This window comes from Trachypithecus francoisi, unplaced genomic scaffold (genome assembly GCF_009764315.1).
Source record: "Trachypithecus francoisi isolate TF-2019V2 unplaced genomic scaffold, Tfra_2.0 Lachesis_group4, whole genome shotgun sequence".
In the NCBI taxonomy this organism is placed as follows: domain Eukaryota; kingdom Metazoa; phylum Chordata; class Mammalia; order Primates; family Cercopithecidae; genus Trachypithecus; species Trachypithecus francoisi.
The window spans coordinates 142,501,860-142,529,804 of NW_022681469.1; the positions used below are offsets into that span (position 1 = coordinate 142,501,860).

Here is a 27,945-nt window from a genome sequence, read left to right on the forward strand (position 1 = left end):
ATTTGTTCATGAAATTCCTCACTGTTTTCATTACTTGGCAACAAAATATTGAGTTTCATCTGAAATTATTTTAGCATGTCATCTTTTGCTCAGTATTATCCTCCCATGATGCTAGTATAAAACAAATAAAATAATATAAATCACTATATATCTTAATATTTCCACTGTTAATGTATTAAAAATAAAATTAAAAGTATATATGTATATATATTTACAGTTTTGTCCCAAAAGATAAAATTCTAGAAGTTCTGAAACTGGATCAATTTCTTGCCGTGATGAAAGAAGACAGATTGATGAACATTTTTTCAAGTTTAAAGGAGACTATATATCACCTAATAAAAAGTTCACTTATATTAGACAATGGAGAATTTTATTTTGATAGTCATCAAGGACTGACGTTCATGCAAGATTTATTTAATGCCCTTCTCAGGGAAACGCCAATGAAAAATGGGACTGAAAATACTACAGACTTTTTCACAGTGGTGAGTCAGTTGTTTTTCCATGGGAATACGTCTGGGGACCTCTTCAAACTCAATCAGGATCTTAGGGCAGCTCTTCACCTTGTAAGAGAATGTTCAACAGAGATGGCAAGGCTTCTGGATACAATTTTAAATGCTCCTAATAAGGACTTCTATGTTTCGTATCCTACCCTCCAAGAAGTTATACTTGCTAATCTAACGGATTTGCTTTTCTTTATAAATAATTCATTCCCTCTAAGAAACAGAGCAACATTAGAACTTACTAAGAGATTACTTGGTCCTCTTTCAAGAGCTGGTGAAGAAAGTCATGTCCCAGAACCCCTCTTAGAAATGTCTGGGACTCTGGTCATGCTGTTGAATGACAGTGCTGACCTGAGAGATCTTGCCACATCAGTGGACTCCATTGTGAAACTTCTTAAGCTGGTCAAGAAAGTTTCAGGGAAGATGGCCACAGTTTTTAAAACTCATTTTGTCTCTAATACCAAGGACAGTGTGAAATTCTTTGTCACTCTCTATTCCATCATGCAACAAAGTGTTCAAAATCTTGTGAAAGAAATAGCTACTTTGAAAAAAATAGATCATTTCACATTTGAAAAGATAAATGATTTGTTGGTGCCATTTCTTGACTTGGCCTTTAAAATGATAGGGGTCGAACCTTATATATCATCAAACTCTGATATTTTCAGTATGTCACCTAGCATGCTGTCATATATGAACCAATCTAAGGACTTTTCTGATATTTTGGAAGAAATTGCTGAATTTTTAACATCTGTGAAAATCAACTTGGAAGATATGAAGAGTCTTGTGGTAGCATTTAACAATGACACTCAAACATTTTCTATGGATTCTGTCAACTTATGGGAAGAAATTCTGGGTTGCTTAGTTCCTATAAATAACATCACCAACCGAATGGACTTCTTATACCCTAATCCAATTTCCACTCATAGTGACCCTCAAGATAAAAGATGGGAAATAATTCATGAAGAGATCCCTTTTTTGGATAAAATATTATCACAAAACAGCACAGAAATAGGGTCTATCTTGAAAATAGTGATCGATCTCACCTTAGAAGCTCTTTGGAAAAACTTAAAGAAGGATAATTGGAATGTTTCTAATCTGTTGATGACATTTACTCAGCGTCCAGATAACCTTTTGAAAACCATAGAAAGAGTTTTAGAGGCCTCTAGTGGAATTAAAAGTGACTATGAAGGTGATTTGAGTAAAAGTTTATATTTTGACATACCTTTGATTTGGAATATAACTCATCATCAACTTGAAAAAGCAATCCATAATGTTTTAAGTAGAATAGCTCTCTGGAGGAAAGGGCTTCTGTTTAACAACTCTGAATGGACAACTTCCACAAGAACTTTGTTTCAGCCACTTTTTGAGATTTTCATTAAAGCAACCACTGGAAAGAATGTCACATCAGAAAAAGAAGAGAGAACCAAGAAAGAGATGATTGACTTTCCTTGTAGTTTCAAACCATTTTCCTGTTTGGAGAAATACCTGAGAGGATTATTTGTATTGACTAAATACTGGCAACAAATCCCACTGACAGATCAAAGGTAATAAAAAGCAAGCCGAATTCACTTTGTTTTTTTCCCTACCGCAGTAACTGTAAAATAGAACCGTGCAGGAATTACATTGAACCAGGGTAAGTAGTTTCTTGACTTCAACTTTCTTTACACTCTGAAGTTGGCTTCAACGTAGAGCAATTCAGGTCCAGTCATTTTTTTCACAATTTGACTCATTATTTGGCATTCAAATATAATTATAATTTATTCAAAATATTTCAAAAGTTAGTTATTTTATTCTCAGAAGCAAAAACCTCTTATTCTATTCACTCGTCCCAAGACTAGCTGCATAAGCAATTTTTCTATTCATATCCTCTGGCAGCCAAGGGTCCAATGACTCAGTATATACACAGGAACATGAAGCTGCTTGCTTCACAGAAAATTATGCCTCCAGTTGTAGCTAACCACAAGAAAGGGCCAGGCAGTTGCTGGCTTCTGCCCTCTTTTGATTCTGCCAAACTTCACGTGTTTGATCCACCTCCAAGCCCTCCCATCCCTGAATGTTATGTCAATAGAAACCTGTTCTTAAAAGCTCCAGTCTTGCTAGTTGTCATGCCCTGGAAGCAGTCTCTTGCCTTAGGTTGGAGACCCTGTGCCTCTTGATGTGCAGAGTCCCAGAGATGCTGCAGCTGTCCCTACCTGTCCTTTCTCTGGGGACAATATTGTTAGGGTGGTCCCTGGTCTCTGTTTCTCCCTGCCTTCCTCTCTGGCCTACATGTAGATTGGAGATGCCATGTCAACCTTGGTTCATTTGCCAGGCAAGCTGACTTATTTTCTGTTGGTTCTATTACTACAGAGCTGTACCCTGAATCCAGTCATGTTCTATGAGTTGGAAAGATGTCTTTAGTTGGTGAAACAGGTAGCCACTGGCACAAATAACTATTGCTACCTTGGAATTTGACTGCTAGTTTTCAGAGCTTCCTTCCTCATCTCCTCCTTGCTTCTGATCTGAAACTATATTTTGCTTGATTTTAGTGCTCTGATCCCCAACTATACCCTGTTTGACTTTAGTGCTCTTCTCTGAATTATCTTTTGAGCTGAGGTGGTCCTGGCAACCCCATTCTCCACCAATCTCAGGTTTTATCTTCAAATTTTTCAGTTCTCCACAGAGGAAGTTTACACCTTAGCTCTTCGTATGGTTGTGTTTTGACACCCTTTCAACAATTTAACTTTGCATTTCAAAAGAATGGACCAAAATAAGAAAGAAAAGCAAATATTAAGTGTATTGGCCACAAAATTGATGCTTTGAACTAATTTGGGAGACCAAAAGTTTTCTAAAGGTCCAGACTGTGTTATCTGTGTTTCCTTATGTTCCTACGAAGAAAATATGATTATACAGGGAGGTTCTTACATGTGTGTTATAACTTAGCCTACACAGTAGAAATGCACATTGGATGCACATTTTTACCCTTTCATGTCATTGTTTATATATTTTTTCTAAGTGTTGTTGAGATGTGTGAAGTTTTCCAGCAGCCTGTGAAGCCCTCAGAAGCCACGGACATCCTGCAGAAAGTGAAGATGATGGTCATACATGTGCTCACCATCGTTGCAGGTGGGCTGCTCATATAACAAGTGCTCTGCAATTGCCCTGTGCCAGTTTTCAGAACTCGGGTGTCAGAGATGAGTAGATCGAGTTTCTTTTAGAACAAAGCACAGCTGTCTTAGTCTGGCAACCAGGCCTTAAGGAATCTGCCCCTCCCAACCTCATTCCCACCACTGGGTCTCTGCTCCAGCCAAATTGAACAGCCCCTTCCTGCCCCTTTCCTGGGCTTTCTGGTCTTTTTGTCTTTGCTCATGGAATGTGCTTCCCTTGTCTCCTTGACCTAAACTACAGCCATACTCTGTGGCCTAGAGCTGGGGTATCTTGTCCAGAAGTGTTCCCCCATCTCCTTTACTGGCAAAGACCTCGAAGAGACTTTGATCACATGCAGTACTGTACTTTCTTCTTTCTTACGTCTCCTCCCTCTGCTGCAGTCAATATTTTTTGAAGATAGAAACTGTCATAACCTTCTGTGTGCATTTCCTGATGGGTGCTGAGTAGTCCCTGCAGTAACCTGAATTCCCTACAGCCGTGACACTTATTGCTGGTATCATAGTTTTTGGTATCTTCTTTTCCTGCTACAGTCTGTAAGCTTACTGGGAACAGGATCAGCCTCTTGTTAAATTCTGTGTCTCCATAATACTCAGCACAGTGTCCAGCAATAGCGACTATATTGTAAATGAATTAATTCATCTACTAAGATGATACTTGCCAAATCCATTCCTGCACATTTCAGTGCAATCTCCTTTTCATGCCACGGCTGAAGGAGAGTCCCATGAGCCGCTTTAGAGGGTAACTGGATCATCTTAGGGCTTTTCTGAAAATGTGAGTGTTGAATTTTAGAGCACACTTGAGTCCATGGAATGGACCACAGTTGTTTAAGTAATTCACAGGTGCACAGAGGTGCTGCCATCCTCTGGCCCAGTCTCCTGAGCAGGGCTGCCCAGAGTTCCCTCAGTGGGCTATTGGGCCTGAGTGCTCTGCCTTAGCTGATGGCAGTGGGTTTTGACAACATGAATCGAAGCCCAGAAGAGGAGGGGCAGCGAGGAGAAAAGGGGGAAGCTAAGGGTGGATCCGATCAGATCGAGAGGAAAAGAGAAAAGTGAGGGGTCATCTGAGTGGGGCTTACCTCCATATCCTGTGTGAGCTCCACCATAGTTGGCCCAGACTCCCTGCCCCCAGCTCATCTGATCCACATGTTCATTCTTATACCTTCCCCTGATTTACTCCTGGATCATTATTATTATTTAGATTACTATCAGGTTGTTATATTATGATTTGTAGACTAAGTCTTATTTCCTTTGGAAAGCTTTCCTTGACCTACCCTGTCTGGGGTCACATGGCCTTAGCTCCCTGTTATGGCTCTTACCAACATGTGCTATTCTGATGATGAACATGTGTCTCTTCTACAGTCGTGAGGACCCGAAGACTGTGCCTGTCTATTGATCACTCTAAACCTGCCACATGGGGATTAGAACATGGGAAATGCTGATTGACATTTGTTAAATGAATGAATAAGTGCCAGGAGCCCTTCTATACTTAGGTCATGTTTCACTGGAATTACTAAATGTGAAAACTGTTCACAGGGGAGTGCTCAGCAATGAGAAGTAGTGGGTGGGCTGTTGGCATACTCTGGGCCTATGTTGTAAGACTGAGCAAACTGTGGGGGCCTGGGGAGGATATTGTAGAGAGGAGTCTGGTTTACTCAGGAAGGAGCACAGTGGACGTATTCCCAACATCCACTATCAGAGAGGAAGGGTCACCGGCCCCAGGATGGTTAACTGGTGGGTATGGGCCACTGAGTCTGCGAGCCAGGAGTACGGACCAGCATCTGCTGGGGAGTGTTATGGAGAAGAAGTGAGCCTTGGACAAATCCAGTATGTGAAATCCATTTTTCAAAACAAACTCAAAGAAGATGAATTCTTCTTTGTATTGATAAGTGCTAGAAAGAAGCTAACGTATGGCCATGAGGGTGAGAGTGAGGGGTGGAGGAGAGGAGAAGACCTTGGGAGTGTAGCTCTGGGTAAGGACATTTCAGCTGAGACTTGCGCAGTGAGGATGTGTGTCTGCCATATTCACCGTTATATCTCCCCAGGGTTTAGGAAACATCCTGACATAGATATGATAGGCATTCAATCAATGTGGAAGGATTGGATAGGTCAATGCATGAGGGCTGGCACTAGGCTGGGCACTTGTCACTATTTGAGTTAATCTACACAATCACTGATGGACTTGAGGCTAGTGTGCTGGGACTTGTGGTCTGTAAGGCTGCTTCCTTACTATCATGGTAGACCATTTAGGATTACACACCGTCATGTCTGGTAAGGCTTTATTGCTCCAAATGTCTTCAAGGGCGTAGTTAAACATGACTGTTACAACAAGTGATGTCGTGAAAAGTGGTGTAATGGAAGAAGCAGGCACTTTGACATTGAACAGGCTGAGTTCCTCGATTCACGCTAAGTGACACAGGGTAGCTACTGAGTTTTTGTGAGCCTTGAACAAAACATAAGGGAACACGTATTTCAACCTATGTGAGAGGATTAAATAAAATGAGTCACCTCCAAGGGGCTTGCCCTTAGGAGATGCCTTGAACATGCTAGTTTCCCTGCCCTGCAAGTTGGAGATGCATCTCCCTGCCTGCCATTGGGAAAAGTACTTCTCAGCTCACAGAGCTAGTTCGTAAGTAAAAATTGGTGATTTACGGACTGTCTATCACAGGGTTTGTTCTAATCTGCTCACTCACCTCTTTTTTTGAAATACAAATGGTTCTTTGAACAGAAGAATTGATTGGTCATTGGGTCTAAGAAACATGGAAAAGAAGTAAAAAACAGACGGAGAAGTGAGACAAGCCTGATTAAAAATGAAACCCCAATTGCTGTGTATTTTGCATTTTTTTAAGATAATCTATATTTCTAATTAGATGTTATGAACATTGGTGATTAGGAATATTGCTTTCTATTGTCAAATAGAAAGCATTAAAATGTTACAATCTAAGTACAAGTTAGGATGGTCAGTACATGATTTCTGCATGTGGAATTGTGCTCAGGTAAAATTCAAATCAAACTTCTTCCTCATTCTTGAATGCTTCTCTGGCATATTGAATTCATCCATGTTTGAAGACATAATTATTTTGACATTTCACAGTCAGCTAATGTAATGGTTTTTAAATGAATTAAACATTCATTAATGTATGAATTTATATTTATTTTGCCATTCTGTGTTGCAGCTGCTAAATTAATATAGCATACTTGAGATTACATTACTAACAGATAATTAATTTTTAATTTTTATATTTTATTTCAAGGAAACTCAAGCATGACTAACATTTAAACTGCCACCCCACTGTCCTTATTGAATTGTTACTCCATCCTGTAGAATAGGAGGGCAGTGACAGATCCCACAAAGTTAAAAGGATGGGGTGGAATTGACCAACATGGGTGCCTCTCCCATCATATAAAGGGAAGAAGAGTCAGGTCTGTTATTACTATTGTTGTTGAAAATGCACTCTATTTTCTTCATATTACAGAGTTAAGTTTAGTATCTCCAGTAGGAAAGTTGTCACTTTCCTCCTCCTGATTTAATGCTTTAAGGATGCCAAGGACAATTGCAGGAGAGCTCATACAACAGAAGGAACCTCAGTAGGCAGCTGCTTTCATCTTCCAGTTTCCCTAATTGACAAATTGAGGCCCAGAGAGTGAGAGTGAGTGTAAGTTTCCCAGGGTTTCAGAGTGAAGCAGTCAGAGCCCATTTCCAGTTGAAGAGACCTGAGAGGGTCCATGGGGCTGAAGGGAGGAGAGGGAAGGGGTCCGGAGAGTGCTGGCAGATCTGGAAAGCCAGAGTGGGTCTGAATGTGTCCTCGGAGGCAAGAAGAGGCGCCATAGCAGGTAGGAAGGGCTGGAGCCAGGGATTTGAAGAGGCAATGAGAGGTGGAGAAAGAGGGTACCTGGGAAAGTTGGAGGAGCCAAGGCTCAAAACCAGCTCTTGCTAGTGTCAAGACAGTTGTCAGGTGTTCTTGAGGGTGGTGACTTTGAGGGCAGGCTTCAAGATGTGTTCGATGTGAGGCAGATGGAGACCAGATGGCCTGACAGCCCAGCACTGCATCCCATGATCATATCATCCCTGACCTAACCTTGCAGGAATGCTGGGCATGGTCACTGTTGACTCCACGTTCCTCATTTTACATTGAGGAAGCAAGGGGCTGACACAGCCCACAGCTTGCCTAATGCCATACATTATGTCAGCTTTTTCAGGGTGCATTCTCTGCTCTTTTAGGTTTGAAAAACATAACTTATAAACACATTGTTGTGTCTTTCCTGGACCAGAGGATGTATTTATGCTTAAAGATAAGTGCTGTGATATTTAACAGCACATTATCAACTTCATTTCAAATTTTAATAAGAGAGTACTTAACAGACATATTTTACATTTCCTACAATAAAGATATCTGTCTTTGAAATTGGTAAAATGAGATTAATGAGAAAAGAAAAACAGGGCATCATGGTGGGTTGCTTCTGGAAAGCATGACTTTGGGTATATGGTATCTACTCTGCATTTTATGTGGTTGAAAACTGTTTTATTGATTAATACATTTTATATTTTAGAGTAGTTTCATATTCACAGCAACCTTGAATCGAAGGTGCAGAGATTTCCCACATACCCCCTTCCCCATCATAGCCTCCCTCATTATCAGAGTGGGACATTTGTTACAGTTGATGAACCCTCACTGACACAGCATCGTTCCAAGTCCACAGTTCATGTTGGGCTTCGCTCTTGGTGTTGTCATTCTATGGGTTAGGACAAGTGTATAATGATGTACATCCAATGTCATAGTATAACACACAGGGTTTTACTGTCTGAAGGATCCTCTGTGCTCTGCTCATTCATCCCTCCCTCCCCTCTAGCCCCTGGCAACCACGGATCATTTTATTGTCTCCATAATTTTTGTCTTTTCCAGCACATCACTGAGTTAAAATCATATAATATGTAGCCTTTTCAGATGGCTTCTTTCACTTAGTAATATGCTGGAACAGTTTTTCCTTCCTTCTTTCCTTCCTTCCTTCCTTCTTTCCTTCCTTCCTTCCTTCCTTTCTCTCTCTCTCTCTCTCTCTCTCTCTTTCTTAGAGTCTTGCTCTGTCACCAGGCTGGAGTGCAGCGGTGCGACCTCGGCTCACTGCAACCTCTGCCTCCCAGGTTCAAGCAATTCTCCTGACTCAGCCTCCTGAGAAGCTGGGATTACAGGCAGCTGCCACCACACCTGGCTAATTTTTGTATTTTTAGTAGAGATGGGGTTTCACCATACTGGCCAGGATGCTCTTGATCTCCTGACCTCATGATCCGCCCACCTCGGCCTCCCAAAGTGCTGGGATTACAGGTGTGAGCCACTACGCCTGACCCAGAACTGTTTTTCTAAAGGACTTTTGAGAAACAATTATTATTAATAATTTAAGAGTCAGGATAACATTTTTTCTTTAATTAAAAAAAAGATTTTCTTTCTTTTAAAAATGTATTTTATTTTCTGTCACGACCAAGCATCTAGGAAGTGCAAAGCCCTGTGCTAGGTGCCACAATGACAGGAAGGCAGTGATAAGAAAAGTTGCTCGTGGTGGCAGATCTTGTGCAGATGGATTTACCGTGCAGTGGGCGACCACATAGGGAGGTGAGCACACAGGCATCTACACAGCAGGGAATGGAGAGGCTCTGCTCAGCCTGGGAAAGGTGGGTGTCTGGAGGCAGAGCTCTAAAAGATAGGTTCAGGAAGGGAGAAGTGGTGCCTTGTATCCGATGGCCTTGAGGAGACAGGAGGGAGACAGGGCATGAGTGCCGAGAGGTGGAGGCAGCTGAGATTTTGGAAAGACGTTGGATGCAACGTGGAGCCTTTGCACAGATTCCTGTAGTGGGGGATCTCCTTTGAGGAAGAGCCCTGTGGCTCAAAGCATAAGGCAGATTGGAAGGGTGAGGTGGGGGTGGGACTGTTAAGAGCATAGCGGTTTCCTGGGCGTGATCTATGGGTGCTGGACAGACGCACAGATGGAGAGACATTGGGAGGTCACCCTGAGCAGATGGGGAGGTTGGTTGGCTATGAGGACCAGGGGGAGGAGAGTCATGACTGGCTTCCAGGAAGTGACTTGTGAGGCATGGGGCATGGAGAAGACCACACATAGTGTGTAATCCATCCTTCAAACGGGGGCACTTTTGAGAATGACAAGAGGGCACCGTTCATAACGACGCAAGAATAAGTGAAAAGCAAGTCTGTCCTGGGCAAACTGGGGTGAATGAGTACCCCACTTGTAGGGGATACAGGGAAAGGAGCCACTTTGGGGACGTAGAGAAAATTAATATTTACAAAATCAATTAGGCCAAGAAAAACAAAATCTTTATTTTATTACCTTTGGAACTCAAAAGGCACAGCTTTACCCTCATCATCTGAATGTTCATCTTGATGATTTAAGGAATGTTTAGGAATTTGTATCACTTTGAATCTTTAAAAAGTGATTTTGTGAGAGTGGCTAGTTCAGGAGAGGACTGTCTATTATTTATTTCTCTGTGTGTTTCCTCTGGCAGAAAACCCTTCCTGGACCAAGGACATTTTGTGTGCTACTCTGAGTTGCAAGCAAAGTGGGATAAGGCATCTCATTTTATCTGCTATACAAGGAGTCACTTTGGCGCAGGACCATTTCCAGGTTTGTCATCTTTAATATTTCAGAGAATTTCATGTTCATGACTATTGGCCCTTGCAAGGCAGTCAAGTTATTCAAATCTTGCTGCTTGGCTCTTATAACTACAGCAACGGTGTCACACACAGTCTTGTTGCAAGTCGGGCTTGCAGAATGACTGCTCACCCTTCCTCCCTCTTGACCTCTCCCAGTGGTGTGCTGGGGTTGAGTGGCATTGATTTATGAGAGCTGATTGTTAAATTTTCGGGAATTTTGCAAGCTGATTGTTAAACATAGATCTCGTCATAATAAATAAATTACATAAACTTATGATGAAATAAATCATGTTAGAAACATAAGAAATAATTACTCAAGATTCCTCACTTCCTAATTATTTTAGTATGTTTTGCTGTTATCTATCTTCCCGAGATGATTTGCTTTTGTTGTATCCACATGATGGAAATACTATGCAGTCTTGTGCTAAGTGCAGTTTTTCCCATCTCTATGTTTAGTGACGTTATGGTGGCAGCTTGAACTGGGCCATGCGGGGGCATTTGCACCATGGAAATTGGCAAGTGCTCCAAATCAGATTTTTTTTTTTTCTGGAGAGTTAGTTTTTAAATATTTACCAACCCAGCACTGGCTCTAACTAATTGACTACACCGGCTAGTACCAAAAATTGATGGCTGAATGGGAACCAGCATAGCAGTTTCCTTTTTATTAAATTGGACACATGCCCAATAGGCTCCCATGTAGGGTATCCAACTACAGCTAAGTCAGAGAATGTGACTTCTATTTGGGGCCCACTCCTTTGTCCTAGAATTAAAGACCCCTGGGCCCCTAGGCAGGCCTGATCTTCCCGACAAGCTTGGACAGTGGTGATGTCTTTCCAACAATGCAGCGAAGACCTGTCTTTCTTCTAGGTCTGGTTCTGAATGTTATTTCTTGCTTTTGTGATGCATATGTCTGTGAGCATGAGATTGTCACAGAAAGCAGAGAAATAGATGATGCCGAGAGAGATGAGAGATAGCCATGCCAGACTCCCACAGCATAGCAAGGGTGTAGAATGCCATGTCTTGGTGAAGTGTCAGGAGGGAGTGAGAGCTGCTGGTCCCTAATCAATGTCTTGTGGCCTTTGGAGGAGTTGCGCATGTCAGCAGGAAGCCCTGAGCAGTCCCTAGCAATGACTGACTCTACAACCCCATATTCACATTGATTTATTTAGAAGATCAAATTCTTATTTCCAGGTTGTGCAGATCTTTGTCAGATATTAAATGTGGATACAGAAAAAAAAAATCCTCAGAGACAATTTTTTTTTTGACATGGAGTCTTGTACTGTTGCCTGGGCTGGAGTGAAATGGTGTAATCTCAGCTCACTGCAACCTCTGCCTCCCTGATTCAAGCAATTCTCCTGCCTTAGCCTCCCCAGTAGCTGGGATTATAGATGCCTGCCACCACACCAGGCTAATTTTTGTATTTTTAGTAGAGACAGGGTTTCACCATGTAGGCCAGGCTGGTCTCGAACTCCTGACCTCGTGATCTGCCCACCTTGGCCTCCCAAAGTGTTGGGATTACAGGCGTGAGCCACCATGCCTGGCCCCTCGTATACAGACAATTTTTTAGTGGTGAGTGAAGGTTATAATAATAAAATAGTCAAGAGACTCCAGCTTTCAAAGCAACTGACCCAAAGACTGTATTTATAGTTCAAATTGTTATATGATTGTCAACAAGTCTGGCTGGTAACAGTTGAGTTAGTTTTGCTGAAGAGCAGAAGTTCCTGTCTTTAATGACAAAAATAGTATGTTGCTTACCTCAGGATGCAAAGCTTTTAGGATGGGTCTGTGGGTCAAGGGCTTCAAGTATGTGAGACTTTTAGAAATATGAATCTTTTTCAGGCTGTGGGATATGAAGTGCCCAACAGAGGTGGGCCAAGAGCACAATGCCATTTGTTAGTTTTCAATATCTAAATAATTATTTTAAATATAGGTTTCTCAGTAGCAACATGGAATTCCCATTGGAAGAGAAAGTTTTGGCTGATCAAATCGATATGACAAAAGTTTTGGGGCTGTCAACTCCTTACCCTCTTCCACCCTTTGTTCCAAACAGTAAAAAGCAGCAGTAAAGAGACGAATGGGCAGCAGAAATTAAATTTCAGATATGACAGCAAGTGCCCACTGTATCTCCTGGGATAAGCTGAGTTGGAGAATGTGGCTGGAACTTCAGGTTGGGTGGGGGCTTCCTACTGCCTGTTTAGATCTAGACCTTTGGGTCCACCTGTGCACATTTATCCCCTATTTCCTGATTCCAGGCCTGATCTAGCCAGAGAAGGAGAGTCTGATAGGTGTTGTCTTTTACACATGGTGGTTTTACCAGATCCCAAAAGTATAGCCTGATGAATGTCAATCTCAACCTTTGTCGTAGATGCTTCTCCTTACCTGGAGCCTGGTACACCTGTGCTGAAGAAACTTGGAATTTTTCTTCCAGTAGTCCTTGCTACTGGGGTAGAATGTGCACTTTGCTACTTTATAATCCCCTGTATGTCAAAATTATTATTTTGTTAAATTTAAGAATAACATCCATAGCAGGAACATTATAAATGCATTGAATGAAAATTAATTTGCATGCAGTTACAAATTATGAACTAGAGGTTCTTTGCTATAAGGGAATACTCCATGGTAGAGCCCTCATACAATGGGTTTAATTCAATCTATGTTCTCAAGAGTGAGTTGGTCCCTAAAGGGATATTCACCTATATCTATTGTTCTGACCTAGTTGTATCTGTGCATTGGTATGCTACAAAAAGGGATCTCTTTGGAGCAAGAAGAACACCGAGCCTGTGAAATGCTTGGGTGAGAGAATTGGAGAAGGTTTAGAGAACTTCACGCTCAGAAAAAACAAAACAAAACAAAACAAAACAAAATGCAGAATGTGAAAGTCCAAGGGCTTCTATGCATGTTATTAGAAATGTGCATGTAGCTTGGAGTCTTGAGGCTGGACCTAGACATCTCTCTGCCTTGCAGATGCTCTGCCTGAGTTTGCTGCCATCCTTTTCCTTTCTGCTTTGCTGTGGTTACATTCAGATAACAAATGGGGTCTGTGCACATTAGGGGCAGTGGGTGAGGGAGGGCCAGAGGAGGCTGTGTCTCCTGAGATAGAGCAGGCCGCGGAAACTTAAGTGAAGAAAGGAAAGAAGTCTGTATCCTTGAGCGCTGCCACATGGTAGAAAATGGAGACTGGCTTGAGCTGACCGCTTCCTGTCAGACTCCTTCAAGTGTTACTCACACAATGCAGGGGTTCAGTTGCTTGGCAGGTATCAACTCAATGACCACAACCGCGGAGGATTTAACAATGAGATTTAAGTAAGCACAACACCAGGGATGGTTCCCAAAGTAGTGTCTCTGAGCTGGGGACTGGGTTAGGTTTTATCAACATCGTGTAATGAGGATCTGATTGACTAGATCCTGCCCTGGGTGATGCCAGAGCTCAATGCAATTGGATCCTGGATCCTGGCATGCAGTGTCCGCTTCTTAATTCAGTCCCCGCTCCTCAGTCCGAGCACTCCGGTTCCCGCTGTGGTTGCATACTGGTTCATCTGGGCATGCTTGGGTTATGTGACCTGAGGGACCATGGCAACTGAAAAAAACTCACAACTTCGTTACGTAAAAGTTGAACCAGATGGGCCGGGTGCGGCTAACATAGACAGCAGACACCACTCCACCTGCCCAGCCCCTCAACCTCCATATGCGGAGTCTCACTCCTCTCCTCCCTATCTGAGCCAGGCATTGACACAGACTCCGCCTCGCCCAGCCCCACGTCGCTCAGCTCCCAGGACTTTCCCTGGGCTCCTCTTGCATCCTTCACCAGCTGTCTCCAATTCCACGCCTGGCTCCTCTATGTGGCAGAAGGACCCAGGCTGTGTCCAGACTCTTTCTTTTCTCAGTCTATGCTCACATGCTAGCTAATCTTATCCAGATTCATTTGCAACCTAAAAACCCCAATTACTTCCTGACAACTTCCAAATTTCCTTCTCCAGCCAATACCTCCCCTGACCTTCACGCTCCTGTGTTCAGTTGCATTCCCTTTCAGATGTCAAACTCTACTCATGTGAAACTCTACTCAACTCTACTCATGTGAAAAAAAAACAAAAAAAACCTCTTCATCTTTCCATGTAATTTTTCCTTCCCCTGGTATTCTTTCCCTCAGATGCCAGGGACAACAACGCTGGCATACTTGTTTAGTCTTTCTTTCTTTCTTTTTTTTTCAGTTAGAAAACTCTCCCTTCTACCTTCCAAATGTTTCCATGATCTGGCCATGTTCCACCACCTCCACCAGCACCTTTCTGATCCGAACTAGCTCTCCCTTCCTCCTCCCCTTGCCTCCATCCCTAATGCAGTAGCCAGAGTGATCCTTCCAAAACATCATCAGACGGTGTTACTCCTTTGCTGAGAGTGCCCAGTGTCTTCCAGTCTTATTTGGAATTAAATGTCTGATTTCTAAGGGAGGCCACTGCTAGGTCCTGCTGTCTGGGTAGCACATCCCTCCCTCTGCCCTCCCAGGCACTCTCTTCTCCACTTCGCTGGCTCCTTTGCACCCAGCTCAGAGCCTTTGCATCTGCTGCTTCCTCACCTGCAGAGTGCTTCCCTACTGATGCTAAGAAGTCCTTCGTCTTGCACCTCCAGCACTGCCCCAACCCCCACCTTATTTTCCTCCAGGTCACCTGTGACATGCTGACCCGTTTGCCCCTGTGGCTGTCTGTGGGTAGTGTTCCTGCACTGGAGTGTGAACCTCATGGAGGAAGGAGTTTTGTCTCCTGTGTTCACAACTCTCAGTCCAGCACCTATCTTGGGCCTGGCACTTGGCAGGTGCTCCATAAGTATTTGTTGAATGAATGAATGAATAGTCCTATAAGATTTCTGTTCAAGTTCCACTCCCAAATCACTTGGGAAAAAAAGAAACTTATAAAATGAATGACAATAATAGATGAATTGGAGTCAAGAAGTTGCATGCTTTGTAATAATCTATTGGCTGATTTAGTTCCCCCCACAGTGAGATTTTGAGGTTTGGTTGAGGTGGTGGTGACAGTGGCATGAGTGCGCTGATCACAGATTAATGCTCATGAGTTCCTGAGAAGTCTTCACTCCGCTACTAAATCTACTACCTCAGCTTGCTGGGGGCTCCATCTCGGGGCGGCCTCCAGAGCTCAGCTCCCAACCTTGACTTTTCAGCAGTGTTCACATTTCCTTGGAACATATATTTGTTAGCTCCCTTTGGTCCATTGAATGGTTCATGATTTTTCTTTGCAAGAGAAACTGACAGTGGTTTTGAAAAAAAAATTTGAAGTTTTATTTCGACAGAAATATTATCTAAGTGTTGACCTACATATGATACCTTCCCATAATTGGTGCAACATGGAACTAGGCTTCCAATATCAGTAAGAATATAGTGATATAAATAAAATGTGATGAAGCAAATAAATTCTGATGATGTAAAATAAAGTACTTATAGTAGAATAGCTGTGTCTAGGGAAAGTGTATAGATTCATGTGTATGTTTATAGACATAAACATTATATGTTTGTGGTATTTTTCAGGTTGTTTTAAATTTTAAATTACCTATATTTGTCATTTAATTCCACATATGGTAAGTGTTTTGCATGTTGTCAATTAGTAGGTATTACTCTAAAGGTTTTCTTTTTTGGCAAAATGATTGGTCTTTTAAAAAACTGATTGTTTCCAGGAAGATACTGATAAGATGTCCATGAAATCTTAGAGGTGGGGGCTGGAGATACAGAGGGTGGGGACCTACTTCTAGAGTCTTTCCAGATGTTCCTCAGAGTCTCAGGAGCCTCTCCACCTACAGCGGGCAGAACAGGAGCCTCCCAGACTGCACTGCTGACCTTCAGAGCAGGGCAAATCCAGGTTTTATCCACCTCACATGTGAATAGCCACATATGATTTCTTTCTAATCATTGTGTTTGTGGCTGTGAATTTTGAAAAGCCTAAATTTTCTTTAAAATTTTTTTATTTTCATATTTATTTTTAGTAGTATATATTTAAAACGTACAACACAATGTTTAGATAAACACACAGAGTGACATGATTACTACAAACAAATGAGCATATCTGTCATCTCAGAGGTATCTTTGTGTGTCGTGCGTGTGCGTTAAGAGCACCTAAAATCTACTTTCTTAGCAAGCTTCAGTATGTAATACAATATTAGCAACTATAATTCTCATGCTGTATATTACTTCTCTAGATGTGCCCATTCTACGTAACTGCAACTTTATACCCTTTGACCAACATCTTCATTCCTCTCACGTTCATTCCTGGTAACCATGACTCTATGCTTTGTTTCTATGGGTTTGACTTTTAAAAAGTTTGACTTTACATGTAAATGAGATTGTGTAGTAGTTTTCTTTTTGTGGCTGACTTATGTCACTTAGCACATCTTCTGGGTTCATGCGTATTGCTGCCAATGGCATAATTTCCTTCTTTTTATGGCTGAATAATATTTTATTGTATGTAATGTCACATTTTCTCTATTCATTCATCTCTTTAGAAACATTTTGGCTGATTCTATATCTTGGCTTTTGTGAATAATGTAAATATCTCTTTGGGATGTAATTTCATTTCCTTTGGCTTTATACCCAGAAGTGGGATTTCTGGATCATATGGTAGTTCTATTTTTAATATTTTGAGAAATCTTCATACTGTTTTCCATAATGGCTGTAGCAGTTTACATTTCCACCAACAGGGCACAAGGTTTCCCTTTCCTGCACACCTTCACCAACTCGTTATTTCTTGTCTTTTTGGTAACAGCCATCCTAACAGGTATGAGGTAATAGCTCACTGTGGTTGATTTGCATTTTCCTGATGATGAGTGAAGTTGAGCACCTTTTCTTTCACCTGTTTGCCATCTTTATGTCTTTGGATAACGTCTGTTCAGCTTCTTTGGCCTTTTTAAAAATTGATTTATTTGTTTTTCTGCTATTGAATTGTGTGTGTTCCTAAGAACAGAGCTTCGGGAAGTTAAGAGCCAGGCCATTTGGTGGAGAATTGCGTGTTCTCTGCTATATGTTCAAGAACATGCTGTCTTGCCTGGCTGGCTAGCAGCAGAGCCGTGAGTAAAATTTGGGCTTCTGTATTTCCACAGCCAAGGGCTCTTTCTCCTACTGTGGAATGCACAGAAGCAACTGACATGATTGCTTGTTCTCTGTGTTTCCTGAGACTAATAAGAATAAACTAAAATCTTACAAGTAAGTATGTGTGTTTCTAACCTATATCATTGCTATGTTTTCTAGGAAATTGAAAAGATATGGTCCTTGCCCAATCAGCTAAACTGTGAAAGTCTTGGCAAGAATCTTTCTAGCACGTTGGAAAGCTTCAAGAGCAGCTTGGAAAATGCCACTGACCAGGACTGCACATGCCAGCCGAGGCTGGAGACAGTGCAGCAGCACTTGCACATGTACGCTCTGATATTCTTTCATGCCCTCCCCAGTACTTCCATTCGTAGAGAGGATGTCTAGCACTTTTAAAATGTGAATTTCAGACAGTAGTCTGTACAACATACTCTTAATGTACATATTAATACGTATTCTCCAAACATCAAAGTTTTCCATGACAATTTTTGAGTGGTAAAATGTAACAGCAGCATTAATCAGATGGCTAACTTTATTGGCGACCAAGATATTAGATAAAAGAATGTAATCCACAACGCTTGGTGGCAAATGCCTGTAATCCCATCTAATGGGAGGCTGATGTGAGAGAATCGCTTGAGGCTACAAATTTGAGACCAACCTGGGCAACATAGCAAGACCTTGTCTCTAAAAAGTAAAAGCAACAATAACAAAAAAATGAGCAGGATTTGGTGCAGTGCATTTTTGATCCCAACCACATAGGAGGCTGAGGCAGGAGGGTTACTTGACCCCAGGAGTTTGAGGCTGCAGTGAGCAGTGATTGTGCTACTGCACTCCAGCTTGGCTGACAGATAAAAGGCCTGTCTCATAAATAAATAAATAATTTCTGTATGAGCAGGCAAATATTTTTCTTTTCTTTTCTTTTCTTTTTTTTTTTTTTGAGACAGAGTCTTGCTCTGTCACCCAGGCTGGAGTACAGTGGCACTATCTGGGCTCACTGCAAGTTCCGCCTCCTGGGTTCACGCCATTCTCCCTCCTCAGCCTCCTGAATGGCTGGGACTACAGGCCCTACCACCCTGCCCAGCTAATTTTGTTTTTGTATTTTTAGTAGAGATGGGGTTTCACCGTGTTAACCAGGATAGTCTCGATCTCCTGACCTCGTGATCTGCCCGCTTTGGCCTCCCAAAGTGCTGGGATGGCAGGCGTGAGCCACCGCGCCCGGTGGCAACAAATGACTTTTTCATCGAAAGAATTATGTTCATCTGACCCTGGCTATCCTAATTTCCCATACATTCCATGATCTATCCTATTTATTCTTTTCACAGTTGCAAAAAGCCATTTATTATGCATCCTTATTCCCCTGGTTCATCTCGCTTGGCAGGAGCTCTGAGAAAGAAATACTGGAGTGTGGGTAGTATTAATGGATATTCACATACAGATGGTGTCGGGAGACATGTGCGTCTAATTGTTGGAGGAATTTTATGGAAATGTGATCTTGTTATCCAGCCCATCTCCTGGGAGCTGAGGCAGTATTATTCATTCCAACATTGTTTCTGATGTTTTATCTTGCCTAATTTAGCTTTAATTTTCTGCCATTTTAGGTTGGCCAAAAGCCTCGAGGAAACTTGGTCATCAGGGAATCCCATCATGACTTTTCTCAGCAATTTCACAGTAACTGAGGGTAAGTTTGTGGTTTTCCAAGTTTGCTTGATTAAAAATTAAATTTAGTTTCTCATACAAATATATTATTAAAATAAAACATACAACAGAAAATTGGTGCTATATGTGATACATAATCATTTAGAACTTGGCTGGTCTGATGTATTTGGCATTTATAAAGAAAGTCCTGAAATCCTAGGGTACCACACTGAAGCAGAGGAACAAAGAGAAGCTTCTGTGGTCTGGATTTTGCTCTGGCCTTGCCCCCTTGGACAAGCAATTGATGCCTGTGTGTCTCTGTTTCCTTGGCTGTTCACTCTATCAACTCATGAAGTTTCTTGTAGCATCAATATGCCATGTCTGAAGAATTCTGGCAAATACTTAAATGACCCCTCTCGTTAAAAAAGTGAGATGAGTAGATGCATGTATACAAGTGAGTTTCCTATAGCACTTGATCACTGCTCCCTAAGAAGAAGCTCTTTCTTTTTTTTTTAATTTTTTAGTCTCACTCTGTCACCCAGGCTGGAGTGCAGTGGCATGATCTCAGCTCACTGCAACCTCCGCCTCCTGGGTTCAAGCTATTCTCCTGCCTCAGCCTCCTTAGTAACTGGGATTACAGGCATGTGCCACCATGCCCAGCTATTTTTTTGTTGTTGTTGTATTTTTAGTAGAGACAGGGTTTCAACACTTTGGTCAGGTTGGTCTCGAACTCCTGACCTTGTGATCTGCCCACCTCGGCCTCCCAAAGTGCTGGGATTACAGGTGTGAGCCACCGCACCCGGCCAGAAGAAGTTCTTTCTAAAGTAAATGTTCTTGAAACATTCAGGCTTTAGAGAGAGTAGACCAGTAACCAGAAAATACCACAGAACCTGGCATTTTGGTTTATTGTCATACAAATTATTTAAGTTATTTCTGGGGGAGTAAGGTATGACTTTATTTAGTGATTTATGGGTTGAATGGCATGAAAGAAACTATCCTAGCCAGGTTGTAATATCAAATTTTGTTTTTGCAGTCAGTAATGACCTAAACCTTTATTACACAAATTTCTTATTTTCCTTACTTTGCAGATGTGAAAATAAAAGATTTGATGAAGAATATCACCAAGTTGACTGAGGAGCTTCGCTCTTCCATTCACATCTCAAATGAGACTGTCCATAGCATTCTAGAAGCAAATATTTCCCACTCCAAGGTGTGGTGCTGCTTCTTGTCTGTCTGTTTTGCTCTTGGGAGGAGCCTTAGCCTGAAGTTACTGGCACTGTGTTGTCCTTTCTTCCTTCTTCCCTTCCTCTCCTTTGGCTAGTGGAGTGGGTTGCTGCACGAATGATATAATTGGAGGCAGAAAGGAGACAAAAGAACAAGCAAGGAACCAAAGGGTGTCATTGTCCCATGCCAAAATCTTAGGGTTTTTAATTCCATAATATTTTCTTTATTTGAAGTTAGAACAAAGTTGGTGATTATTTATTCAGTTGATTCCCAGCCCTGATGCAAGACACCTGGGAAGAGTCTCTGCTTGGTTCAGCAGGTGTTGCAAAATTCTTAAAATACCCAAAACCAAAAAGAGCTAAAAATATCTAAGAATCGACTATGACTTCCTCTGAGTGGAGAGTGACTGGGCGCAGTCTGACTGTGTGCTACCATAGTGAATCACTGTGAAAGCAAATGGGTAATGGCAGGCAGTGTCATCTCCAAGCTGAAAAATGTGATAAAACAATCAAAGAGCTATTGCAACAAACCAAGGAATAAGTGACATATGGGCCACATGGCGTATGGTTTATCTGTGGAAAAGGGGAACGGGGACATTTCATGTTGTCCACAGCAGATATCACCTGGATCCTTAGCAGGAGATTTTCTGAGACAGCTTTCAGCACTTCTAGTTGGGGTTTTACCTTCCTGTACAGAGAACCTTCCAGAAGTAGTAACCGTGGAGCTGACTCATAAGTGAACATTGCAATTGACCATCAACTGGGCCCCAACACACATTTAATTTCATGTCAATTCTGGTTAATTGGGGCTTATTGCAAGCTTGACGGGTAGACTAATGAATTAATCTAAATTAAAAAGAGATTAGAAGCTGGGAAACCAAAATTCAAATGACAGTGTCACCAAGTTACTTATAATAAGGCACTTAGTACTTATCTTAAGGAAAAAATGTCAAATTCAGCTTATTAAACATGCAAGAGCCAAGGAAAGCAAGGGACAGTGCTGAAATTGTCTCTTGCCTACCTCACAGAGAAACAATGAAGATTTTTGGTTTAAAATCTTTAGTTATTGAAACGAGTAACTGGGGAAAGAAGCAGTGGCTGGAGTAATTGGAGTAGCTACCTGGGAATGTTTTAAGACCAGGGTCAGATTAGCTAACTTTTGGGGTCCCTTTCAAATTCAGTTTTATGATACTTTTTGGGTTTGGGCTCAACTATTTTTGATGACCACTGCCTGATGAAACAAGTGGCCACTGGGTGTCACTGCTGTTCTATTATGGGAGGGCTGTGCACAGAGAAGGCGCCTGTGATAATGTGGTATTGTCTTGTGTAGATGGTTTTGCAGTGCTTTTCTTGCACTCTGTGTATCTTTCTCTACCTCTTTGTCAGTATGAATCATTAAGACCTCCTAAACAGCTGGACAGTTAAGTAATTGGGAGGAGTATTTAAAAAGCTGCGTTCTTGCATTTCAAATAAGTAATGAGATTATTTGCTTTGATGGTTAAGTATATCCATAAATTCACATGTATCTACAGATCCTAGGCAAGGAATTCATGTTAGGTTAGGAGGTGATACTTTGGATATTTGTTTTTTCTAGATTGGCAGGTTTTCAGTAGCACCATATTATTTCGAGTATCCTTTTCTTGTCTTTCTTCCTGGGCTTCCCTACCATAGCTTTAGTCAGTTTGCAAATAATCACATCAGATTCTTAGTCCAGGTTGTTGGTGGCCTGCAGGGAATACTTTGCTGTGGTGTTAAAGCCCTGGCAAAATTGCAGAAATATTCATTCATTCATTTCTTCCTTTATTCACTTAGGATGTTTCTGCATGACAGGAATGGTCCCAAAAATTTGGGCTCAAAGTCCGTGCTCCAAGGGAGCCAATGATCTATGGGGGGATGACACAGGTAATATGCAAACAAATGAAGATTGGTGTTAAGAGACCAGAAAGTTCTATGATGCAAATAGAACACAACAATGAGGACAGGTGGTCCCTGGAAGCCTCCCTGAATCAGTGAAGATGGACGTCAGACTGGAATGATGATGAACATATAATGAGTTATGTGAGAGTCACAGAGCTGGGGACATTCCTATCAAAAGACCAGAGGCAGGAGTGAGCAGAAGGAGGGAAAGGCAGCAGATGAATGGATATCATCTCATTTTTCTTTCCTGCCCTCTTCCCTGGCTGCAGAGAACCTGCCATGGGCACCCACCTATGGGAATTTCCTTTTTCTTGCAGAGCTCCATTCTCTTATATCAGCATCACCCAATTAAAACCACAAATCACAGGGGCTTGCTGGACACTGGAGCCCATCTAGCCCAGCCTTCTGTCCTGGGCTTGGATCCTGTCCATCTGCCCTGTGAAGCACCCAACCACTTCATGCTGTGTTCCCATGTTTTAGGCACACATTCGAATCAACAATGACTTCCTTCCTTGTGTTGGGCCAAATTTTTATTATTTTAAAATTAACAATGAGGTCAAAGTGTTAGGACCCAAATAGATTGAGACAGCAATCAAGTCGGCCTTCTGCCCCTTTATTTTCTGTGCTAAACAATTGGGCAGCGTTCAGAGGACTTTTGCTTGGAAGAGGAATACTTTTTCACAATCCTCAGTGGATTTGTTCTGCCCGCCCCACAAATCTTAAGGGGGAAGGGAGAGGGCTTCCCCTGAAAGTTCCGATCTCTTCTGAGAGGCTCCTTCAAATGGAATGGTATTCTGATTTTTTTTTTCTGTTTCTTTTGAGCAGAAATGATTGAGTTTAGTGAATCTGGTCAAATTTCCTTTTCTCACTTGGGGCTGGTCCTGGGGGCTGGTTCTGTTGGTTGCGTCATTAACAGAGCTGCTGGGCACAACTTATGGGGAGGGAGAGATTCCTCTTAGGAGTTTGGAAACATTACACATTGCCTTTGTTTTAATACATGAAGTTTGTTTCCTGAAAAGCTTCAACAGATAGTTCTTGGTGAAACTCATTTCAGAGCAGACACTGGTCAAAATCTGCTTATTCTGTTTTTTTTTTTTTTTCTCCTTTCTCTGAAGACAAAAAGTAATTAATGTGTGACTAGAGTTATGGGTTCCTGGGATCATGAGAAGTTTGCCCTGAAGTTTCCTGGAAGACACCATCTGTTATGTGCAGCGTTTCATTCTAGAGAGAGTCCTTCCTATGCCCTAGACCGCTTGTCTGGCTCTGTCAGCACATCATGACGTTTGGGTTTATGGTCCTTGTAATCCAGGGTTCCCAGAATGAAGTGCACACACCCATCCACCACCATCTCGTTCTCTGGTACTCTCAGAGCAGGGCTTTTCTCTTCTTTGATTTGTTGTTCTACCAGAGTATTCTCAGTAAATATGGTAGGTTCTCATTAAACATTCACTAAAATGAAGTGAAATTCTAGCTCCTCTCCTTCCATTAACTCAGCTAGCGTTTCTTAGGTTTATGAAAGCCACATTACCTTATTTGCTCATTAAGAATTCTGAGAAATGAATATTGTGCTGAGGGCATTTGTGTCTCATTTAACTCCCTCTGAGCAGGGCATTTCTCTTCTTTCACAGATGAATGTGGTGCTGTGGAAGTCACAGCTGGGAGAGGGCCTGAAATCAAACCCAGGTCTTTGAACTCAAACTGTGTTATTCTTCCATCACATGATGTTATTGTTTCAATGTATTATAAATTAATAGTTCTAAGAAAATTACTGCTTGCCGATGGGTTTCCTCTTCTCCTACTTGCACTTCTGTAAATATTTTTAAAACTTAATTCCCCAATTGGCATTGATCTCTGCAAAAATGCTTCTTGCTAGTTTTGGCAAAATATTTTTTCCTTTTTATTTTTAAAAAGCAAACTTTTATCTTAGGCTTGGGGTGCATGTGCAGGTTTGTTATACAGGTAAACTCATGTCAGGGGGTTTGTAGCTCAGATTATTTCATCACCCAGGTATTAAGCCTAGTATCCAATAATTATTTTTTCTGATACTCTCCCTCCTTCCAACCTCCATCCTCAAGTAGGCCCCAGTGTACTTTGTTCCCCTCTTTGTATCCATGTGTTCTCATTATTTAGCTCCATCTTATAAGTGAGAATTTGCGGTATTTGACTTTCTGTTCCTGTATTAGTTTGCTGAGGATAATGGCCTCCAGCTCCATCCATGTCCCTCCAAAGGACATGACCTTGTTCTTTTTATGGCTGCATAGTATTCCATGGTGTATATGTACCACATTTTCTTTATCCAGTTTGCCCTTGATGGACATTTAGGTTGGTTTCATGTCTTTGCTATTGTGAATAGTGTTGCAATGAACATACATGTGCAGGTATCTTTATGGTAGAGTGATTTATAGTCCTTTGGGTATACACCCAATAATGGATCAAATGGTAATTCTCTTTTTAGTTCTTTGAGGAATCGCCTCACCGGTTTCCACAATGGTTGAACTAATTTACATTCTCACCAGGAGTGTATAAATATTCCCTTTTCTCTGCAACCTCGCCAGAATCGGTTACTTTTTTGACTTTTTATAATAATCATTCTAATTGATGTGAGATGGTATCTTACTGTGGTTTTGATTTGCATGTCTCTAATGATCACTATTATCGAGATTTTTTTCATATGCTTGTTGGCTGCATGTATGTTTTCTTCTGAAAAGTATCTGTTCATGTCCTTTGCCCACTTTTTAATGAGGCTTTTCTTCTTGTAAAATTTTTTAAGTTCTTTATAGATACTCAGTATTAGACCTTTGTCAGATGCATAGTTTGCAAAACCTCCCATTCTGTAGATTGTCTGTTTACTCTATTGATAGTTTCTTTTGCTGTGCATAAGCTCTTTAGTTTAATCAGGTCCCATTTTTCAATTTTTGCTTTTCTTGAGATTGCTTCTGGCATCTTCATCATGAAATCTTCGCCCATTCCTATGTCCAGAATAGTATTACCTAGGTTGTCTTCCAGAGTTTTTATAGTTTTGGGTTTTACATTTAAACCTTTAACCCATCTTGAGTTGATTTTTGTATAGCATAAGGAAGGAGTCCAATTTCAATCTTCTGCACATGGCTGGCCAGTCATCTCAGCACCATTTATTGAAGAAGGAATCCTTTCTCCATTGCTTGTTTTTGTCAGATTTGTCAAAGATCAGATAGTTACAGTTGTACAGCCTTATTTCTGGACTCTATTTTCTGTTAGTTACATTGGTCTATGTGTCTGTTTTTTTTTTTTTTGTTGTTGTTTGTTTGTTTGTTTTACCAATACCATGCTGTTTTAGTTAATTGGATGTTCTTTCAAGGTGTTTTTTAATATCAAATTCTGATACTTTAATTTGCAAAGTATCATTTTTTCTCTCAACTTCATCAGTCACCAAAAGATGAGAGTATTTTTTATATTTTCATCCAAGTTGTTAGTGCAGAAAGATTACCATGGTGTAGGAAGGTATCACCTAACACCTATTTATTTGTTTGGGCTCTTAAATCAGTTGCAACAGGTCTGTCTGGGGTGTCTTGGTAAGTTATTAGCCTAATAGTTTCATCGTTAAAGGAAAATGGCTTTATATTGACATGGCTCGTTGATCATGACTGTATCAACATGGTTTCCAGTAATTTTCTTTTTCTTCAAGGGCTTACACATAATCTTTTTGATAATCCATGATCAGAATTCTTCCAGAATTGATGTTATCATCTATTAGAAATTTCTAAAGTCTACTTTACAAAATAAAACCTGGATAGTTTTTATTTCCATCATGACTTCTTAAAAACTGTAGATAGTAGAAATGTCACTCTTTCTGAAGGCATGAAGAAGAAACAGGGAGAGAGGGAACTGGAAATGGAGACAGTTCTGGTGGAGAGGGTGGCCGGGCAGCAGCCGTGGCCTCACTGAAGAGCTACAGCCAGGCTGAATGGTAGTTTCGCTTTAAGTTCTTTGAGAAATCCCCACACTGCTTTCCACAGTGGCTGAACAAATTTACATTCCCACCAACAGTGTATAAATGTTTCCTTTTCCTACAATCTCACAAACATCTTTTATTTTTTGACTTTTTAATAATAGCCTTTCTGACTGGTGTGAGATAGGATCTCCTTGTGGTTTTGACTTGCATTTCTCTAATGATCAGCGATGGAACAGTAGACATGGGGGACTACTAGAGGGGCACTACTAGATGGGGAAGATGGGAGGGGGAAAACGGGTTAAAAAACCACCTATTGGGCACAATGCTCACTACCTGGGTGATGTGATGGTTCACACACCAAACCTCAGCAACACACAACTTACACATGTAATAAACCTGCAAGTACCCCATAAACCTAAAATAAAAATTGAGAAAACAAGGAACTACAGCCAGATGATGCCTGCCTCACTGGGCAAGGACACCATTGGCACCTAGAGGCCAGCTGCCAGGATGCTTACCCACAGATCTCTTAGGCATCCTGTTTTACCCTTCCAGTGTGAAGATGGTTCTTTTTAGGAATATGAAAACCCAGAAGGAATTAATTAGTTCTCTTAAGTGTAATCATCATCCTTAATCAATAAACCCACTTAATTCTTATTCATCTTTTCCCTTTAATATCCTGTAAGTCAAAACTGTGCTTTTGCTAGTAGTGACTGATAGGCTTCTTAGTAGTAATGTCATTTTTGAGCACTTATATACACTACCCCTGAGCTGAATGCTTTACATCTCATTTAATTCTCCTAACAACACTTTGGAGTCCTTTGTCTTCTATTGTCATCCCTGGTTGTATAGACAAAGAAACTGAAGCTTGTAGACGTTAAGCAGCTTTCAGGAAGTCAGATAGTAAGAGCTGGAGTCAGGATCCACCATCGTGCCACAGTGTGGCTTCAGTCCTTCGGGACAGGTTCTCGCAGCCTTCTCCTGCCCTCTGATGCTCATCTCTTGTACTTGTCTCGTTATCCCGTGAACAGCTCTGAGCTCGAGTGGGTCTCCAATGGCAGAGAGCCACACTGCTCCTCTCTGAAGTGTATACGGTCTATTTTTAAATACCCGCCCTCCTTTCATTTTCTTGTCTTACAAATTCTAACTTGGCAGAATCTCTCTCCCCATCATCTCCAGTTCCCTCGAATCACTGTCTGTGTTTCCTTTCTGGTCACAGCTGGGCTGAGGGCAGCCTTTCCTCCCATGCTTTCCCAACCTCTGAGTCTACAGTGAGCAGCTGGGCAACAGGGAGGCCATCTCTGGTGCTCTCCTCTGAATGCGATTTGGGTTTCGGCAGATGTCCAATAAGCAAAGCTCTTGCTAAAAATGCAAATGCCTCTCCTAAGGATCTTTGTCATTTTTAAACCACATAAATACCCAGATAATGATCTAAGTGGCCAAGTGTGTATGAGCCAGGCTCGCAGGGCAGAGAGGCATTGCCCTGGATCCTCAGCCCCCTTACAGCTTTCCAAGCCAAACACGGACACACAGGAAAATCAGCAGGAACTTGGCATTCTGTTTCTGATAATTTGCAGCATTAGCCTATGCAAAGCCTGAGATAAAAGGTGCCTGTTTTGCTTTGAATAGAAATCACACAAGATGTTTTCAATCAAGCACAACTCAGTGTTGTCTTTCTTTTTCTAAACTTCCTCCCCTCCTACCTAGTCTCAAACAGGAACAATGAACACAATACAATCTTTAAAAGATAAATAGTAATGTTTGGAAAACCACAGGAAAGGAGAGGGAGCAAATGTGCTGCTGGGGCTGTTGCTTCTGTGCATTGTGACTGTGGAGCTTCCACATGACAGGGTGTG

At 41.5% G+C, this 27,945-nt stretch overlaps 1 protein-coding gene across 1 annotated transcript in view; it reads left to right on the top strand.

Annotated features, from left to right (window-relative positions):
* The window catches only part of ABCA13 (ATP binding cassette subfamily A member 13), a 503,527-nt gene that overhangs the window by 100,301 nt on the left and 375,281 nt on the right, over positions 1 to 27,945 (top strand). Inside the window, exons 18-23 of the mRNA XM_033192140.1 lie at positions 218 to 2,044; positions 3,496 to 3,605; positions 10,155 to 10,273; positions 17,546 to 17,709; positions 18,982 to 19,061; positions 20,107 to 20,228. Of these exons, the coding sequence (XP_033048031.1) occupies positions 218 to 2,044; positions 3,496 to 3,605; positions 10,155 to 10,273; positions 17,546 to 17,709; positions 18,982 to 19,061; positions 20,107 to 20,228 (2,422 nt within the window). The remainder of the gene's footprint in view (positions 1 to 217; positions 2,045 to 3,495; positions 3,606 to 10,154; positions 10,274 to 17,545; positions 17,710 to 18,981; positions 19,062 to 20,106; positions 20,229 to 27,945) is intronic.